The 20455-nt window shown below is 49.1% G+C and overlaps 1 protein-coding gene across 6 annotated transcripts in view; it reads left to right on the top strand.

Annotated features, from left to right (window-relative positions):
• Window positions 1–20455, top strand: part of ATG4C (autophagy related 4C cysteine peptidase) — a 522028-nt gene that overhangs the window by 312814 nt on the left and 188759 nt on the right. For all 6 annotated transcript variants that reach the window (XM_069642011.1, XM_069642014.1, XM_069642012.1 and 3 more), the window contains one exon: window positions 1109–1230. In XM_069642011.1, the coding sequence (XP_069498112.1) occupies window positions 1109–1230 (122 nt within the window). The remainder of the gene's footprint in view (window positions 1–1108; window positions 1231–20455) is intronic.

Here is a 20455-nt window from a genome sequence, read left to right as displayed (position 1 = left end):
ATTGGGGTTTTGTCTGAGACTACTTTTAGAGTCGGCATACATTCATGGTGGAGAGCCAGCACAATTACTAGGTTTCTGCTGGACTTTGTGTTGCCCAAGTTTTACCGCTAGCATTATGACCGCACCTGTATCAGTGTTCGTTCCGGCGCCAACACTGGTGAAATTGTTATTATGCCACCAGCCATACTTGATCCTCGTGCTGGGGCTAAAGATAGCCGTGCAGATGCAATAACCCAATTCTGCTGCTGTTAGCATCAGAGTTTTCACCAGCGCGTGTGTGGATATTGATCCAGGGCTGCCACCTCAGCAAACGCTGAAATGTCGCCTGCCCCAATCTCAGCTATATCTAATCATGTCACTGGCACTAAAACCATCCCTCACCCGATCTCTGCTCCAAGACTAAGACCAGGGAAAATCTTGGTGCTAAACAAAATAATGTATGTGTGCCTTAAAGAAGTTCCCAGAGAGAAACTGTAGGTCTACATGCTGTTGGCTTGAAGGCTTGGCTGGACCCGACTGTCCTGCCCACCCAGTTTCCTGCAGTCCAAATGCTGAGAGCGCGGAGGCCTGATGTCAGTCTTTGCTTTGCTGCAATCTAGGCCTCAGACACCAGAAGGTACAACCTTTGGGGAGGAGGCAGATACGTCTGAGCAATGATCAGATAACAGCACACCTTGGTCAGTTTCCAGTAGGTTCAAACAGGACATAATGAAGTTTGTACATGATGTGCTCCTGGTCATAAGGCAAACTAACAAAGAGGTTATAAATGCTGAAGGTCGGCTATCCTCCTGGCTGTCCTGTGCAAACCGGCCCTAATAGAAACTGACACTGATCTGCTAATTGCACAAAATGGCATTGGCATGGTAAACTGCTTCTTACGTACTAAGCGGGCTCGCATGAAACATGCAAGTGGGAGCTAAGTGTGCATACTGTAAATTGCCATTAATGTACTATCTTTCTTCTGATATTTTATACTTAAAAACAGAAAATGTTCTGTCTTCAAAAAGTGTTAAACCTTTAATTGCGTTTCTGCTTTTACTTTTTTACTGTTTTTAAATCCTGCTTTTGCAATGTGTCTGCAGTTAATGAAGAGTTTATTCATTTCCAGTTTACAGTGGGGATGTCTTTGACAAGCAGTGTTCTTCGGGGTCCGAAAAAGCGGTTATTATCTTAGTTCCGGTGAGACTGGGAGGAGAGAGAACCAATTTGGAATACTTTGAATTTGTAAAGGTATGATGTTCGACTTCTCAATTATAAACAGTCTGTAGCTGATTTAGCATTTCAAAATACAGCAACGCTCCAATGTATGCATGAAACGTCAGTGGATACGAGTTTGAATTTCCTATATAGGAATAAGATTGCATTCTTTCTGCAGGCAAACCTGATTGTCTAATCTCTTTTTTATTATATTTGTTTCATTGTATTTATTAATGGCAAGGATCTGATTTCAAACAGAAGTGCCATGCATAGTATATATTGTGGAAGGATTCCCTAGATGTAGGGTGCCTTTATAATGTTCCTTGGTAGCCTGGATGAAGTAGGCGAGGGGCTGGAGGGGTAAGAAAAGGTACAGAGACAAGTGGGCAAAACATAAATAGTATGACAACTGGGGTCTAGGGCCAGTATTTACATAGATACAATCTCTATCCGAGTAGTCCTGTAGACGTTGGCACGTGGTGCGGGCTGAGTGGTCAGCATAGGAAGGGCATCATGGTGAGCTAGGAGTGCCCTTTCCTTCCTTTGCAAGTGGAGGTTATGATATGATAGGTTATTTATAACACGCTTAATACCCAGAGGTTTCTGTGCACGGACCTGGGGATCGAACCTGTGTTACTCCGTGTCGTCTTGCTTCCAAGGCGAGCACGTTGCCGCTGAGCTATCCTCCCGAGACTAAGTTGCACCTGATCGTAAGCCGTTCCCCTAATAAAATTACTTTGATGCCAGGGAGGTTCACATTTCCGTGGAATGGCGCAAGCAGAGAAAAGTAGGAAAAGGAGTGAGGCGTAGGGAGAACGGGGGCAGAAGGGTTGTTCAGAGTAGTAGATCAGTATAGTGGAAGAGTACAGTAAGAGACTGTCTGCAAGACCTTGGGGAGAGATAAACATGCACAGCACAAACTTTGAAGGATTGATTTTGCATGGATGGCCATCCTGCGTGGCGACGGTAGGTTGACATCGGGGGAGTATATGGGAAGATGGAAGAGGGAGCATGTGGCAGACTTTGTTGAAGGCACTGAAGAAATATAGGGGATGTAGGCCTGCACAGTAATGCCGTTGATCGGATTTATTTTTATTTTAGGAGTGGTGCGTGAGGATTTTCTTGTTGAGGATGAGTCTGGCTGCAGGAGTGGCCCTGATGAAATGGAAATATTTCAAGTCTCCATTGACGAGGACACAAAGGTTGCGATCTATGGGTGAAGGAGTAAGGCGAGTGGGGCAGTATTCGGGACTAGGTAAAGAATGGTTTCCTTCGTGGTAAAGTTAAGCATAAGGCAACGTAAAGCCATCCAGTGGGGAATGGCGGGCAGGCGGGGAATGGCGGGCAGGCGGGGAATGGCGGGCAGGCGGGGAATGGTGGACAGGCAGTTTTAGAGGTAGCCCAAGTGAAGAAGGGGAAGCAAAAAAAACACCTTGCCATTGTCGGTGGTTTATTCTTTCCATTGCATCACATCCAGGCCTCCATGCATCACATCCAGGCCTCCAACCTCAAAAGATCTAAATCCATCTGAAGGTGGTGTCGTGGCGTAAATAGACTGCAACTAATCCCTCCATGATACTTTTTATATATGCAGGAGGACTAATGCTCATTTTATCCCAAAACGTACAATAAATTAGAATCCGTTTTGACGGGAAGCAGTGAGCTTCTTACAAAGGAGTGAGTTGGAGAGACATTCTGACCAGACCGTGGAGGGGAGTAAATGGGACAATATGTAGATTAAGGATAAACAACATAGACATTTCTAAACTATTTCATTGGAATACACCTAGGAGGGAGATGGCATGTGAGGAGGGACACACAGCTTGCAGGTGTTGTTTGGTTATTTACCCATCCAAATGACTGCCCATGGCCATACTAATTCCTATGGCCATTTCCGCCCAGTACCTGCCCCATTACCCTAAAACACATCCGCTTGAGATCTCTTTGAGCTATTTAATGAAGCAGTTACATCAAACTATGGCCGTCCAGTTTTATTTGTAAGTGTTTTTGTTGAGGGTTAACGGCTTTGTTGCAGCTGAAAAAGGCACTACAGCACCTTCATTTATATCTGTTCCTTACACTGAAGTCCTGTTGAAAATGAGCATTGATGAAGCCAACTGTTTTATCTGACTTTCTCAGACTACTCACCACAAGCATGCGGGCAGTATGGGAATTATAAAGTGTGCAATTTGACTATTGTATAAGGCAGATGCCCCACCTTAAAATGTGGTTATCCTGACATGTTGTGTGTGTACAAGAACAGGTTCCGATATTGTGATCGTTTATGAGCAGCTTTAAAACTTGTGGTGCACGTTGCACACCATTACATTTTATTGAGTGAATGTAGTATTTACAGCCAACTATTTATTAAATGTCCATCATATTGTTTCTCAATAAATCAGCTGTAGCCAGTGAAATATTAAGTTTCTTATTCACGCAACACTTTTGTTACAGGAACATTTTTCTAATTGTTGGTCCGAAATTTTTGTGGACGATGAGTAGGAAAAGCTGCAATCGCCCTCCCCCTCTCCTCTTTCCCCCTCTGCCCCTCTTTTCTGCCTGCTTTTTTTTTTTTTTCTCCCTGTCTCTCCCCCTATTTTCTCCCTCACTTTCTCTTCTCTATCTTTTCTCCCTCACGCTTTCTTTTTTCTTTTCTCCCTGTCTCTCCTCCTCGCTCTTTTCTCCTTCACCCTTTCTTTTCTCTTTTCTTCCTCACTCTTTCCTTTCTCGCTCTTTCTTTTTTCCCCTGTTCTACCCCCTCTATTCTCACTCTTTATTTTCTCTTTTCTTTCTTTTCTCCCTATTTTCTCTCTTCTCCCTCTTTTCTCTCTTCTCCCTCTTTTTCTCTTTTCTCTCTACCTCTTTTCTCTCTCCCCCCACCCACCCAGAAAGACCTATGAATTAAAATGCACGCACCTAGGCAAAAAAGACCTATGAATTCAAATGCATGCACATTTTCAAAACACTGGCTGGGGGCATGAACAGACGTCGCGGTTTTGTGAGTCACTATTGCAAATAACAGACGTTCACCTTTTTCCCTTGGAGATACAGGGATCACAACATCCAGGCCAACACTTTTTTTTCCAAAGCCATTCAGACATTCAACTGGCACTGCACCAGCCCCACCAGCCTTTCTAAGGCAATGAATTGTTGTCAAACTCCCTCGAACCCAGCCCCATCTGCCAAAAGCTTTCCATGGCCCTTGTCCCTAGTCAAACCTCACCCATGTCTCTTGATTGATATGATATGGCATTTATAACGCGCCTATACACAAGTGTTTCAAGGTGCGACGAGGCAAGGGGGGGGGAACAAACGGAGGACAGACAACAATCCTACTAGGCCAGGTGTCATTCAGATTGTGCAAGTGCATGGGAAGGGAGAGGGGGAAAGTGCAGTACATGGGGAAAGTAGAATAAATAAGCAAAATAAAACGACCAGCTAGTGGCAAGTGCAAGGAAGTGCAGACATAAGTGCTGGTAGGGGGACTGTAGGGATACATAAAAAATGGTACCCAGGTGCAGGGGTTTCCAGGGAGGGAGTGCAGGTCGGCAATTGACGGGGCCTGGGCCAGAGATAAGAAAAGGTGGCCAGGTAACCAGTGCAATTTAGGTCAGGAATTCAGCAGGGGAGAGGAGGAGAGAAAGCAGAAGCAAAGAGGAAGGTTTTGAGGTGCTTCCGGAACCGGAGATGGTTCTCCTCGAGTTTCAGGGAGGCAGGAAGGCTATTCCAGAGGGAGCCCCCTGCTGAAGAGAGTGATCTGCCACCAACTCGCTGCTTGGAGAAGCGACTGACCCAGAGGGAGTTGGAGGCTGATGAGCGAAGAGCTCGAGAAGGAAGATATTTAGAAAAAGAGAGTTGAAGGTATTTCGGCCCCGGAACCCAGAAGGCCTTGTGTACAGTACAGAGGGTTTTGAACTTAATCCTCACAGCCACTGGGAGCCAGTGCAGAGATTTCAGTCCTGGAGAGATACGATCCCTGGGCTTGAGGCCAAGGATAAGTCTCGAAATCCTATTCTGGATAAGTTGCAGAGGGCGAAGACTGGAGGCAGGCAGATTTAGATAGAGGCTGTTACAATAGTCCAGTTTAGAGAGGACCAGGGCTCTGGAGACAGTGAGTGTCTGGGGGAAGGAGAGGAAAGGAAGAATACCTCCAAGGAGGTGCAGCTGGTAGTGTGACTTCTTAGAGACGTCAGAGATGTGAGGGGAGAAGGAGAGTGCAGCGTCAAAGATGACCTCAAGGATTTTTGCCTTGCAGGTGGGAGTAGGAGGAGGGCCAAGAGAGGCCGGACAGAGAGCTGCAGGGAAGGAGTGAGTGGGTGTGCCGATGAGTAGAATCTCCATCTTACTGGCATTAAGGCAGAGGTAGTTGTCGGCACAACATTCCTGGATGGCAGACAGACAGTCAGAAATTAGGGAAGGAGAGGAGGATGGGGCCGAGGGTAGCCTGAAAACGAGCTGGGTATCATCCGCATAGCACTGGAAGTTGGGACAGAGAGCGGCGATACGGTGGGCAAGGAGGGCCAGGTATTGGTTGAACAGGCAGGGAGAGGTTAGAGAGAGGTTAGATCCCTGGGGGACACCACAGGTAGAGAAAAAGATGTCGGAGAGGAAGGATCCAAGTTGGACCTGCGAGGGTGGGTTGGAGAGGAAAGAAGTTAGCCACGCCAGAGCCTGACCAGTGCTGCCCAGGTTATCACGGAGATGGTTGAGCAGGATAGCATGGTTGACAGTGTCAAAGGCAGAAGAGAGATCAAGCAAGATAAGAACGCACGGGTGTCATGATTCCTGCCCCTCTTGTCCCCAGCCCTCCAAGATGTCAGGCTGGAGCCAGGCCACGATCACCTACATGGCTCTCAAGGGCCTCTCCATCCCTCCAAAGACCCACTTGGAGTCAGACTTGGCGCTTGTGGCTCCAGACTCACTCACTCCCATAGGATAACATTGGGGATTGGACTTGTAGTGCATTGATGGGGACAAGATGGATGCCCCCACATATTTCGGTTCCCAGAACTGCATGCGCGGTCTAGTCTTTTGGGTGTGGTTCTTCTCCAGCATGGGGTCTGGCATGGATTCACATGCTCATGAATATTCCCCGTCGTCAGGCTGGGAATCCTCGGTAAAGAAAAAACTAGTATCAGTTTCGTTTCTGATCTGTCTTTCGTAGTAATAACCAATCACTGGTCTCTGCGTCATACTGACCACAGCCAATGACTGCCCTCTACCTAAGCACCGCCTCTGGCAGCCATCTTCAGATTTTTACCGCACGTTCATGTGTTGGGATCCTCGTGCTATTGCTCTCGAGCGTTAGTGCTATTTTTTCACGTTTTTTCTCAAAAACTTCGTTTTTTCGGTCAAAAGAGCCTCAAGCTCCACCGACTCTCCATCCGATCAACGGGGACCCGTTTCGGATTCGTCTGCGCCCCTCAAGGGTGAAGATTTCGTCGAGCTACGCTTTTGGAGGACTCCAGAAGTTTCTCAGGCCCGGCCATGGCCCAGGAGAAGGGAAGCTCGACGCCCGGAAAGCTGTTCAGGGTCTGCCCTGGATGCCAGCTGCAGAACGTCTTCAGGAGGACGAACACTCTTTTTGTCTTTACTGCCTACATGAGGACAAGACGCACGTGGAGAAGAACTGTGCGTTTTGCGGCAACATGTCGGAGCGGACCATGAAGGACCGCCATCAACGTCTCGCCAACTGGCTAGAAGGGAAGAGCCCGTCCGGCGAGAAGAAGAGGAAGAAATCCGAGCGGTCTTCTAAGACCTTTGAGGACGCCCCGGCGACGGGGGTCCAACATAAGGCCAAGCACCGCAAGTCCGCTGGCACCGGGAGCGCCGAGGGCGCACCCTCCCCGGCACCATCAACCACGAGTCAACGCTCTGGGTCGGGTAAGAGGAAGGCCGAGGACCCGGCGAAGCTCCTGGAGAGGCCCCGGTCGAGCTCGAAGGCGGAGGGGGAGCGAGGCAGTGTCCCCCCCTCAAGGATAAGGCGGTGAGCGCACCTAAGGTGGTGAAGGCCTTAATCCATCCGGCCAAGCCCTCTATCGAAACTGTCGCGGCGGCCCTGGCTCAGCCTGTGGAGGCTACACCAGTGGTGGCGACCTCGGGGCTCAGAGTCTCCCTGCCACCTCGGAGGGAGTCCTCTTTTGTGCCCATCGATAGGACCCCCGTGAAATCCCCCGTGGGGAAGAAAAAGGGGGGGCAGGGCGTCGTCGTAGATTCGGCCTCAACCTCGGAGGAGGAGCTGGTCGAGGTCTTAAGCCACGGCCTCGGCGTGGAAGAAGACCGGCCCGTCGGGATGGATCCCGACGCAGGTGACGACGACATCGTCGAGGGTACCGACGGGGCCCCTGATCGCCCGTCGGATTCCCCTCTGCCAGCGCCGCGAGACAACTCGGCGGCCATTTTGTTGGCTATACAGTCCTTATGCTCTGAGATAAGGACGAGACTACCGTTGCCGACGGAACCTCTCCCGTCGGGGGACCCAGAACCGCTGACACGGCAGCGACGGGTACGGACGACGAGGTATACGATGAGGATGTACCGTCGTCGCCTCCCACCAGGGCTTCTCCGCCCGACGAGATTGGATCGTTCCACTCAATGATCGCCAGGGCATCCGAGCTTTTCCAACTCTGCCCTGAGGAGAAGAAGAAGGAAGGTTTCCTTTATCAGCGGCGCGAGGCCAAGAGGAAGACGGTCCTCGCGGTGCCTCTATTGGACGACATTTGGGATGAGGGCCTCACCCTCCTCAAGAACCCGTCCACGACGCCAGCTAGAAGAGACCGGTACGAGAAAAGTACCTGGTCCCGGACACGGCCCCCCTGTGCCTCCGGGCGCAGCCTACTCCGGACTCCGTCGTCTCCGCGGCGGCCAGGAAAAAAGCGGGGGGGGGTGCGGCCTCCACATCGACTTCCCCACCGGACGGCGAGGGAAAGAAATTGGACGCTATGGGACGCAGAGTCATCTCGTCTGCAGCAACGACGATTAAAGATGCCAACGCCTTGGCTATCGTGGCCCGATACGACAGGGAGCTCTGGTACAAACTGGCTCCCCTGCTGGACTTCTTGCCGGACGACAAGAGGGCAGAGGCCCTGGAGATCCTGCAGGAAGGGGAGGTGGCTTCGGACCACGCCATTACCGTTGCGACAGACATCGCCGACACTGGGTTCCGCCAGTTGGGCAACGGCGTTTGCCTTAGGCGGCGTGGATTTTGGTAACTTGAGGGATAGCCCCAAAATCGGACAGGACAATAGGGCATATACAAATATTTAGAACAGGGGGGTGGTCCTGACCTCAAACATTTAAGCTACAGTTATTTACTATAGACACAATTTTCATACATCTCCAAATCCAGTACTGCTCACTTAACAGATTATGCATTTTGGGAGGAAAAACATACAAATCCAAATTCTGAAAGGGCTGGAAAACCAGTTTCTTTACCTTTATTACTTAAGGTTACAACATGGCGTCCCCACTGTCTCATAAGTTCTCAAAGGAATAGTAGACAAAAACATTTACAACTTAATCATCAATATACTCTGTTTTTTATGCAACAAAGATTAGAGTATTTGAATAGGGGGAGAGAAATAAATGCAAATTTTTGTATTTTATAAGCGTACCAGATTTGAGCTGGACTTTAAGCATTCGTTATACATTTTTCAAAAAGAACACATTGTAGAAAAGAGGTGTAGTTTGTTGACTTCACAATACTACTTTTTTCAGGAAAAGAAACTCAATTCTATTACCTATATATTTAAACAAAATATTGATTCATATTTGTCATCAGCGTTTTGTACCAAACCAACATTTGCTTAAGAGAACCTGAAAATAAGGTCTACACCTAAAAATAGGAACTGCTGGGAGGCTAAACAAAATATTGATTCATATTTGTCATCAGCGTTTTGTACCAAACCAACATTTGCTTAAGAGAACCTGAAAATAAGGTCTACTAAGAGGCAACACTTTTGTGGCTAGTATTTTGTACAAAACGTTTTTTTGCTTCGTGACACCTAAAAATAGGAACTGCTGGGAGGCAAGGGCTGGAAAACCAGTTTCTTTACCTTTATTACTTAAGGTTACAACATAGCGTCCCCACTGTCTCATAAGTTCTCAAAGGAATAGTAGACAAAAACATTTACAACTTAATCATCAATATACTCTGTTTTTTATGCAACAAAGATTAGAGTATTTGAATAGGGGGAGAGAAATAAATGCAAATTTTTGTATTTTATAAGCGTACCAGATTTGAGCTGGACTTTAAGCATTCGTTATACATTTTTCAAAAAGAACACATTGTAGAAAAGAGGTGTAGTTTGTTGACTTCACAATACTACTTTTTTCAGGAAAAGAAACTCAATTCTATTACCTATATATTTAAACAAAATATTGATTCATATTTGTCATCAGCGTTTTGTACCAAACCAACATTTGCTTAAGAGAACCTGAAAATAAGGTCTACACCTAAAAATAGGAACTGCTGGGAGGCTAAACAAAATATTGATTCATATTTGTCATCAGCGTTTTGTACCAAACCAACATTTGCTTAAGAGAACCTGAAAATAAGGTCTACTAAGAGGCAACACTTTTGTGGCTAGTATTTTGTACAAAACGTTTTTTTGCTTCGTGACACCTAAAAATAGGAACTGCTGGGAGGCGACGTCCACACTGGAGGTGGTAGAGTTAATGTCTGTCGTAGGTCTTAATGTTGGACCGTGTGACGTAGGACGTTTCGGCTGTATAGAGATAGCAGCCTTCTTCTATGGCCCAGATTAGCAGGTCTTCCTATAGTTTAAAAAAAAACAATATACAGGATATTGTTGAATATCCAGAATGTGGATTTTATGTACAAACATTAAAAAAGCCCGTGAGGGGTTACACGCTGTGGATGAGCCCTCCGAACCCATATACTGACATTGCGTTAGAAGGGGTGGGGAGCTCTGGAGTGGGCTCCCGGGGGCGATGTTGGAGACCCAAAGGTTTGGTGTGAGGATGGGTTGTCTGCAAAGAAATTTTCAGCATGTGATGCGAGTTACACACGTGGCTGACATACCAAGTACTGGAGCAAGGGTATAGGTAAGGATAAAGTACCTTCTTAATAGTGCTCCAGGATTGTGGGGTGCTGGGGGGGTCCCTCGGTGGGGAACCGCTCGGTGGAGCGAAATATCCTATCCCGAGGTGGGAGAAGTTCAGGCACACGAATCTGTGTGGAGGGGATGGGGGGGCAGGGAGAAGAGAAAAGGAACAATTCCTAGTCAACAAGCGTTAAGAGAGTTGTAGGCGGAAACAGGTGGGTGGTAGGAGAGGCCCCAAGGTGGGCTTTAGCTTACCTATTCCATCGTGTATGGGCACACTGAATGTGCTGTGTCTCGTCTCTGTCTCTTGAATGTGGACTGGAGCTGTACGAGTGAGACGTGGAGCGCATGCGCGATGGACATATAAACACCCATCGCGCATGCGCCCGTGCCCCGCAGGTCGGTGGCCTGCGGTAACACGGGCGCACGCGCAAAGGTCGAACAGACACCCACCGCGCATGCGTATGAGTAAGGTGGTCAGTTCCCATGTGGGAGCGGCCGTGTATAAAAAACCGTGGCGCAGCCTTGAAGTGAACTGGTAGGATGTGGGTGTACTCGGGAGGGGCAGCCCTAATAGGGGTACGAATTTAGCAGCTCTGATTTACGTGAGCTCTGTAGGAGAACCCATCAGCCTGACGTTCTGATACATGACGCAGCACCAGCTGTACAATCGACAGCTGTGCATGTGCGTGAGTGCAGTGGCCAGTTGCCATGGAGACAAGGACGCGTGCGGACTCTTGCCCCGGTTTTACATCGCAAAGGGTAGATGGTAGGTGTATTCATAAAGGGTAATAAATACTAGGATGTTGGTGCTGCAGAGCTGTTGGATATAAACTCTGTAGGGGACCTGTCAGCCTGAAGTGCTGAATCGGAGTATGGTGCTGGCAGATCAGTGCTGGTTCCAATGGCGGGGGGCCAGATGCTTATAAGTACTCAACAGGGGCAAGTTCATTCAGACCATGAGTTGTGGTCTGTAATTTAAAGATCCACCAGGATTCTTTAAAGTTAAGAGCATTGGCGGTATTTGAACTGTCACTCACTTTATCCACTGTCCACCATTTAAAGGAGTCACAGTTGTGCTGATATTCGAGGAAATGTGAGACTAACGGTGCATTATGGATCTTACATCTTATTCTCGACTTGTGTTCTCCAATTCTTTTGTTGACTGGCCTCGATGTTTGTCCTATGTATCGTAGGTGACAAGGACATTCAATGAGGTAGATGACATTCGGTGTCTTACAATTCGAGAAATGGCGAATTTCCCATTCTTTGCCATCCACCGGGAAAGACCGTAATTTCATAGTTTGACTGCAAACAGAGCAGTTGCCGCATGGGTGGTGCCCCCGAATCTCCCTCATATTCCACAGAGTAGATCTGGAGTCTTTTCGCTTGTTCCTGGCATGTGTTAAGAGATCTTTTAGATTTTTAGATCTTTTCAAAGCCATTCTAGGCAAGGGTTCTCCTGGCAGGCTCAACTGGACAATGGGCCATAGTTTTTTAATAGTTCCTCTGAGTTTGGATGTATTGGCGTTGAAGGTCGTGACGCAAGTCATGGTGTCTTCAGAATCTGGATTCCGGATCTTGGGGGTCAACAAAGCTTCTCTTGGTGTGTATAAAGCCCTTTTCTTCGTGTCTTTCAGAAGTTTTTTGGGGTATCCTCTATTTTCAAGTTTAAGTTGTAATTCGGATGCGTGTATTTTAAAATCCTTCGTGTCAGTGCAGTTGCGTCTGATTCTAAGGAATTGTCCATATGGCAGATTGGTACGTAGACTCTTGGGATGGTTACTTCTGTAGTGTAGGGTTGTGTTGCGGTCCGTTTCTTTTTTGAAAATTGAGCATGAGATTTTCCCGCCTGTGGCCATTATATTGAGGTCCAAAAAATTCATTTTCTCATTATCATGGCTCATTGTGAATTGGATTTCCTGTGTTAAGTTGTTAATCCACTCTAAGAAATTGGCCAATTCTTGCTTGCTGCCATGCCATAAAAAGATGACATCATCGATGTATCTATACCATAAACGAATGTTATTGTGGAATGGATTGGCATTGTTAAGTATGTAGGTTTCCTCATATTCGGCCATGAAGATGATGGCTAGGCTCGGTGCATACGCTGCCCCCATAGCTGTGCCACATGTCTGTTGGTAAAAAGTCTCATTAAATGAAAAGTAATTATTAGTTATTGCAAAGTCCAGAAGTTCAGAAATAAAGTTAGCTGGAACTCTTTTCTGTATCATGTGTCGGACTAGATGTTGTCTTATGCATTCGACCGCCTGTTCCTGAGGGATACTCGTGTATAGGCTCTTGATGTCCATAGTGACAATTTCTTCCGTGCTGGGATCAAAAAGTTGATTTTCAAATATGCTGATAGTCATCATGGTATCCTTGAGGTATGTGGGTGTGTTTTGGCACAGAGGTTTGAGAAAGAAGTCTATGAATTTACACACAGGTTCAAGTATGGAGCCACAACCTGAGACAATCGGTCTGCCTGGAGGCAGGGTCATGTTTTTATGAATTTTGGGTAAGGCGTAGAACGCCGGTATCCTCCCCTCCGCAGTATTTAAGAACGCCTCTTCTTTGTCGGAGATCCAGTCTCTTTCGGCTGCGTACTTTGTCATTTCTTTTATTTTGTTTTTCAGCTGGTTTGTGGGGTCTTTTTTGAGTTTTTTATAGTTGTTGTCTTCATTTAGTAATGCCATGACCATTAACGTGTATTGCTCTCTACTTTGTATCACAATGCCACCGCCCTTGTCTGCCATTTTTATCACGATGTCGGGATTGTTTCCCAAAGATTTGAGTGCCTTTTGTTCCCCAGTGGTGAGGTTATTTCTGTGATGGTTTTGTATATCCTTGAGTTTTTTTATTTCCTGTCTAAGGCATTTTTCAAACGCAAGAAATGTAGAAGGGATGTCACTATCCCTTGGGTGGAATTCACTTTTTGGTCTTAGTCCTGTGTCCTCTGTTTCTTGAGGTGCATTTTTATCCTTGAAGAAGATTTTCCTTCGGATCGTACGTAAAAAGGTGGATATTTCACCATCCAGTTGGAACCAGTCAGTGGTTTTCGTTGGTACATAGGAGAGGCCTTTGGCCAAGAGTGAGGTCTCTTCTCTGGAGAGTGGTATATTAGACAGGTTAAATATGGGGATTAAGTCTGATGTCTTCGGTTGCCCCTGCGTCTCCTGCCTGGATAACCCCACTGTGGGAAATTGTAAGGCGGCATTTGAAAAGGTGGAGGGGGTCCCCAGAACCCGCCTCTGGGGCCGCCTTGCCCTAAAAAAGGCATCTGAGGAGGTGGTAGGAATTGACCATAGTTCGGGTTGTTGCCTCCCGAATTGCTTTGATCTCCCGATGAGGATCCTGAGCTCGAGTTGTCTGAGCCCGAAAAGGAGACGCCTTTGCGGCGACTTCTATTAATTCCCCCTTGTTTGGCAATTCTTTCTTTTTCTTTGATGTCTTTATAATCTATTGCCAGGTAAGGGTAAACATTTTCTAGTTTAAAGTTTTTTATGTCCTTGGTAAGTTTTTTATGTTTTCTTTCTAAAGTGAGGGCTGAGAAAGTGGCAAGGGTTGCATCTATTTCTTTAAGTTTCTCCCTCGCGTTGGCAATCGATTCATCATTGAGAAATTTGTTTTCCTCATTTTTAAGGTCCGTCATCATTTTGATGTGTATTCTCTTAGCTGTTGTAATAGTAAGAGCCATTAGGTCTCTACTGCATTTGGTGGAAATTTTGCTGAAGTCCTCCATATATACCCTGTCATCTAGAAAAAGGGCTGGCTCATTACGTATTATTAGGCCTAGTGGTACCATGTTTGCTCGTAAATATTCACATAGGAAGTGACCATGTACCTCTGTTCTGAAGACCCGTTTTTTAAAATTAAGGAGATCCTCACCTGTAGCGGTGGAATCTAGATGTGCTTGGGCCCCTTCCATGTTGAAAAGTGTGGGGCCCCGAATTATGTCATTGATTTGATCCTCCGAGAAGCTGAGTGTATGCTCCATGTTCGGACGGTTTATGTAATGCAAGTGTCGGTTAGGGTAAAAGGAGGGGGAGTCCACTGTGATGTAACTGCAGTGGTTAAGTGATACTCACGGGTCTGGGAACAAATAAAAACCAAATTTCACTTTCGTGAATATATAAGACCAATTTATGATCCCTATTATAGCTAAGCTATATCAGCAACTTTGGTAACTTGAGGGATAGCCCCAAAATCGGACAGGACAATAGGGCATATACAAATATTTAGAACAGGGGGGTGGTCCTGACCTCAAACATTTAAGCTACAGTTATTTACTATAGACACAATTTTCATACATCTCCAAATCCAGTACTGCTCACTTAACAGATTATGCATTTTGGGAGGAAAAACATACAAATCCAAATTCTGAAAGGGCTGGAAAACCAGTTTCTTTACCTTTATTACTTAAGGTTACAACATGGCGTCCCCACTGTCTCATAAGTTCTCAAAGGAATAGTAGACAAAAACATTTACAACTTAATCATCAATATACTCTGTTTTTTATGCAACAAAGATTAGAGTATTTGAATAGGGGGAGAGAAATAAATGCAAATTTTTGTATTTTATAAGCGTAGCAGATTTGAGCTGGACTTTAAGCATTCGTTGGATGGCGTGGATGGCTCAAGGCTACGGACTTCCGTCAAGACGTTCAGACCAGAGTCCTGGACATGCCCTTCGATGGGAACAACCTGTTTGGGAAGACGGTGGACGATTCCCTTCAGGCCATTAAAGCGGACACCGAGACGGCCCGGGCCCTTGGAGTTCTGCAACAGCGACGGACGCCCTTTCGGAGCAGCGGAGGCAAGGGCGCCTCCAAAGGTTCCGGCGGCGGTTTCTCCTCCTACCGTCAAGCGGCCCGCTCGTCATCTCAGGAGGCCTACAGAGGACGAGGCAAGCCTGGCGGACCCCGCCGTCGTCGCCAAGGACAAGGCGCTAAAGCCTCGTCGAAGCAGGATTGAACCGGCCGGGGGGTCGGGCCCCCACCAAAGCACCCCGGTGGGAGGCCGGCTGGCGAGCTTCGTCAGCGTGTGGGAGTCCATCTCCACCGACGGTTGGGTGCTGGCCGCCTTGGCCCGGGGCCACGCGCTCGAGTTTCAAAGAAAGTGTCCGTGCGTCCCCCCCGTGGCCAGGAAAGAACTTCACGTCCCTCAACTTCTCCTGGAGGTGAAGGCGATGCTCAAAAAGGGCGCCATCGAACTCGTCCCAAAGAGGCTTCGGGGCTCCGGAGTCTACTCGAGATACTTCCTCGTGAAGAAGAAGACAGGGGGATGGCGCCCCATCCTGGACCTGCGACGTCTGAACAAGTTCATCAAGGCGCAAAAGTTCCGGATGGTCACCCTCCAGCACGTCCTGGGTCAGCTGGAGGAAGGCGACTTCCTGTCGTCGTTGGATTTGGAGGATGCCTACTTCCATATTCCCATCTTGAAGGGGCACCGAAAATTCCTCAGGTTTGTGGTCCAAGGGCGGCATTACCAGTTCAAAGCCCTCCCCTTCGGTCTACGGTCGGCACCCAAGGTGTTCACCAAGTGCCTCGCACCGGTGGCGGCTCAGCTGCGCCGCGAAGGGATCCACGTCTACCCCTACCTGGACGACTGGCTCATCCGAGCCAAGACAATGGAGCTCGCCGTGGTCCACACGGCAAGGACCGTCCAACTTCTCACGGACCTGGGATTCTCCGTGAACTACGCCAAATCCCACCTGGTACCCGCGCAAGACACTCTGTTTCTGGGAGTGAGGCTCAACACAGTGTCCCTTCGGGCCTCCCCGTCGGAGGAGAGGACCAGGACCATCCTGGGCAAGGTGCAGCGGATGTTGGTGGCCGACGCGGCCAAGGTGAGGTCCATCAAGTCCCTCCTCGGAATGATGTCTTCCTGCATCTACCTCATTCCCATGTGCAGGCTCCGGATGCGCCCGTTGCAGGAGTTCCTGGACGCGCGCTGGATCCAAACGACGGGCAACTTCGAGGAAAGGATCACACTCGACGAGAGTTTGCGACGAGCGATCCGGTGGTGGGGCACCCGCGCGCATCTGACGGCGGGCATGGACTTCCAGACCCCAGCCCACCAGGAGACAGTGACCACGGATGCCTCCCTGGAAGGGTGGGGAGCGCACACCGAAAATCTGCACGCAAGGGGCCTTTGGCTCCCGACGGAGAAATCCTTACATATCAACGTCCTGGAGCTCCGTGCAGTGTTTTGGGCCCTCAGGGCCTTCCTCCCGTCCCTCAAGGGCAAGGTGGTGAGGATCTTCACCGACAACACCACCACCATGTTTTACATCAGAAAACAGGGCGGAACCAGGTCCCCAGCACTGTCCAAGCAGGCTGGATCGCCTCTTCCGACGGTGGGGCACACCCCAGATCGACCTGTTCGCGACGGCGACGAACTCCAAGTGCCGGAGGTTCGCCAGCAGGTTTCCCCAGGCGAGGAGCATGGGCGATGCTTTCTCGTTCCCCTGGGAGGGCCTGTTCCTCTACGCGTTCCCTCCTTTGCCACTGCTAATCCGGCTCGTCAACCAGCTCAAGAGGTCACGGTGCAGGATGATCCTCGTCGCACCTGCGTGGCCGAGGCAGATATGGTTCCCGGACCTTCTGGACTTGTCAGCGTCCCCGCCAATCAAGCTGCCGGTGGACGCGGATCTGCTCTCCAGGGAAGGAGGCGCCATCCTCCACCACGACCCGAAATCGCTGAACTTGCAGGCCTGGCTCCTGCAGCGCTAGAGTTTGGAGGATACGACATACCGGCCGACTGCAGAGAGGTTCTTGCAAAGGCCAGGGTTGCCTCGACTCTTAAATGCTACGGACACAAATGGAAGAGGTTCTCTGTTTGGTGCCACGCACAGAAGATTAACCCTCTACGGATTACGGCTCCCCAAGTTCTGCCGTACCTGCTGACGCTGGCCAAAGCTGGACTGGCACACGTCTGGTGAAAGAGTTCATGAAGGGACTGTTCAGATCGTTCCCGCCGGTGAAGGCTCCGGCCCCGGCGTGGGAGCTCAACGTGGTGCTGACCAAGCTCATGGGACCTCCGTTCGAGCCTCTGCACTCTGCCCCGTTGAAGTTTCTGTCGTGGAAAACAGCGTTTCTTGTGGCCATCACCTCCGCACGATGGGTGGGAGAGATCCAGGCCCTTTCCTGCAAGGCCCCGTACTTGACTTTTCACGACACAAGGGTAGTGCTCAGGACGCACCCCTCCTTCATGCCCAAGGTACCGTCGGACTTCCATCTCAACGAACCCTTGGTGTTGCCTGTGTTCTTCCCGTCGCCTTCGTCGCCGGCTGAGAGGACTTTGCACTCGCTGGATGTGGCTAGAGCGCTGAAGTTCTACGTGGACCGCACAAAGTGTTTTCGGAAGACGTCACAACTCTTTGTGAACTTTGGACCTGTCAATCAGGGGAAGGCTCTCTCGAAGGCTTCCATTTCCAGATGGCTCTCCGGCTGTATCATGTACTGTCATCGGTTGGCAAACCGACCGCTGCCCGGCCGTCCGAGAGCCCATTCCACAAGAGCGATCGCAGCTACCACAGCGTTCCTTTCTGGTGTGCCCCTGCTGGACATATGCAGGGCTGCTACGTGGAGGTCGACGCACACCTTCACGAAGTTCTACTGCGTCGATCGGGATTCCAGGGAGGAGTCCAGGGTCGGCCAAGCAGTGCTGCGCAACCTGTTCGCCTGAGGTGAGCCTGGTGAGGAGGTAAGATGCTTAATGTTGAGTTTGATGCAATGCTTAATGTTGAGCCTTTGCCACCTCCCGTGGTTGTGCATGTGTGTACTGCTATGTATTCTTTATTCATGAGCATGTGAATCCATGCCAGACCCCATGCTGGAGAAGGAACAAGTTACTTACCTGTAACTGTTGTTCTCCAGCATGGGTCTGGCATGGATTCACATGCGAACCCTCCCGCCTACCCCTCTGCGGCTCTTCACTTGGTCATACTGCCACTTCACGTGCTTCCAAATCTGAAGATGGCTGCCAGAGGCGGTGCTTAGGTAGAGGGCAGTCATTGGCTGTGGTCCGTATGACGCAGAGACCAGTGATTGGTTATTACTACGAAAGACAGATCAGAAACGAAACTGATACTAGTTTTTTCTTTACAGAGGATTCCCAGCCTGACGATGGGGAATATTCATGAGCATGTGAATCCATGCCAGACCCATGCTGGAGAACAACAGTTACAGGTAAGTAACTTGTTCCATCCCAGAGACACCTGGGATACCCAGAGATTATTTAAGCCACACCCAGGCTGAGAAACATGCTTTGCAATTTCTGCACCTGCAGTGTGACACTCGCCGTGTTCGGATCGGTCTCCAGTAGGCCTGCATCTTTCTTCTGCGCTCAGCTCCTGCAAGAACACCGTTAGTAACAGCCTTACCTTGCGGCGTTTCTGCCCATCATTCATCGCTCCTTCTGTTCTGTGGGCATCTTCGGCGGTGTCATTCCCAACACGGCACGCCGCTTTCTAAGGAAAAGGGGAAAAGAACAGAAAAAAGCCATTAGTAAGCATTCTGCAAATCTTCGCTTATTTTTAAATACTGTACGAGCTTCAAACGCTTACCTGAATCCCAGCCGCTCTGTGGGAACTCTGTCTCCGGAACTTCTCATCCATCTGCAAGAGGGAAAAGACACTCCAGATTAGCGTGGAGACATCTAGAGGCGCCGCATACCGTGCTTACCCACCGCATTTGTTCTTCATAACCGGCATCCACGCTGAAAATGTCGCGGCACCTAAAAGACACAGAAAAAGAACTCAGTTCAATACAAATACGAAAGGGGTGCATCGCGCTCTCACTCACCTTCAGCGCTACTCATCTCAGCAGCACGCCGCAATACCAGGACGCCGCCATTCATCTAAGGAAGGAAAGGAACGAAGTTAGAGAACTGTTCAAAAGACTCATTATACTTACCTGCCAGTGAAGTAACTGGATCAAAGCGAAGGGTTGGACCCCAGGGAAGAAGGGGTTGAAGCACATAGAGGCAATAGGGAGTTAAACTCTACCAATCCTGTGTTTCAGGCACATTCTCCAGTCGAATAGCCTCCAGGGAAGGGTTCAAGGTTGTAAGAGGTCAGAACAGGCTGATTGACGTGCCCGTGGATACCAGGTGAGCGTTACAACGGGGTGTTAGTCAAGGTTGGTGAGCAGGTCTTCACGGATGTTCAGGAGAGCAGTTTCCATGCTTTTGGCAGCTCTGAAGCCAGATTGATGGTCATGAAGACAACTAACAGATTCAGTGTGGAGATTGACCTGGGAGATGGCCAGTTTCTCCAGGAGCTTGCCCATGAAGGGAGTGATGGAGATTGGGCGATAGTTAGCCGGGCAGGAGGGGTCGGCAGAGGGTTTCTTAAGGAGAGGGTGCACAAGGGAGTGCTTCAGGGGGGGGAAGGGAAGACTTCAGTGGCGAAGGAGTGATCGCAGAAATCAGCCAGGGCAGGAGCCAGGGAGTCGATGTGGTCCTTGATAGTTTTGGAGGAACAGGGGTGAACCTGTTTTGACAAGACATTCATAGATCGGCTTTGTCTAGAAACCTCGTCTGCAGAAAAAAGGGGAAAGGCAGAGAAGGAGGGAGGAGGGGTGGCTGCAAAAGGGCCAAAGGAAGAGCAGGGAATAGTGGGAGGGAGGCAAGAGGAGGAGAGTGAGGACAGGCTGTCCTGATTTTTAGAAATGAAGTGAGAAGCCTGTGCCGCGCAGAGGGCCTGGGAAAGGACAGGAGAGGTAGAGACTGCGGCAGGATTGGCCAGTTCCTTGCAGATTTTAAAGAGTTTGGCCGAGTTGTTAGATGCCGCACGAGACGCGGGATTGGATGTGAGCTCTCTACTTGGTGAGGACGGAGAGCCGGTATTGCCTTTGCAGCAGACGGCAGGCCAGTTTGTCAGAGGATGAACTTGAAGCACGCCATTTCCTCTCGGCCTTAAACTTGCGTTTAAGGGTGACGAGGTCTGAGTCATACCAGGAGTTACACTTGACTTTGGGCTTCAGGATTCTCATGATAGGGGCAAGGATATCAACAGCATCAGATATAGAAGAGTGGAGCGTGGAGAGGGCTGTGTCGGGGTGAGAGTCAGCCAGGAGGGGAGAAGGGGGTGAGAAGGTGGCGGCGAAAGCCTCAACTGACATGCGCTTCATGGGTTGAATGACCGAGAAGGTGGGTGGCAGTGAGGGTGAGGTGGGAGGATAGGAGAAA

Source organism: Ambystoma mexicanum, chromosome 1q, assembly GCF_040938575.1.
Source record: "Ambystoma mexicanum isolate Mex_15411 chromosome 1q, UKY_AmexF1_1, whole genome shotgun sequence".
Classification (NCBI taxonomy): Eukaryota; Metazoa; Chordata; class Amphibia; order Caudata; family Ambystomatidae; genus Ambystoma; species Ambystoma mexicanum.
The sequence above is the reverse complement of the archived record's forward strand: the minus strand, read 5'-3'. Positions and strand labels throughout refer to the sequence as shown.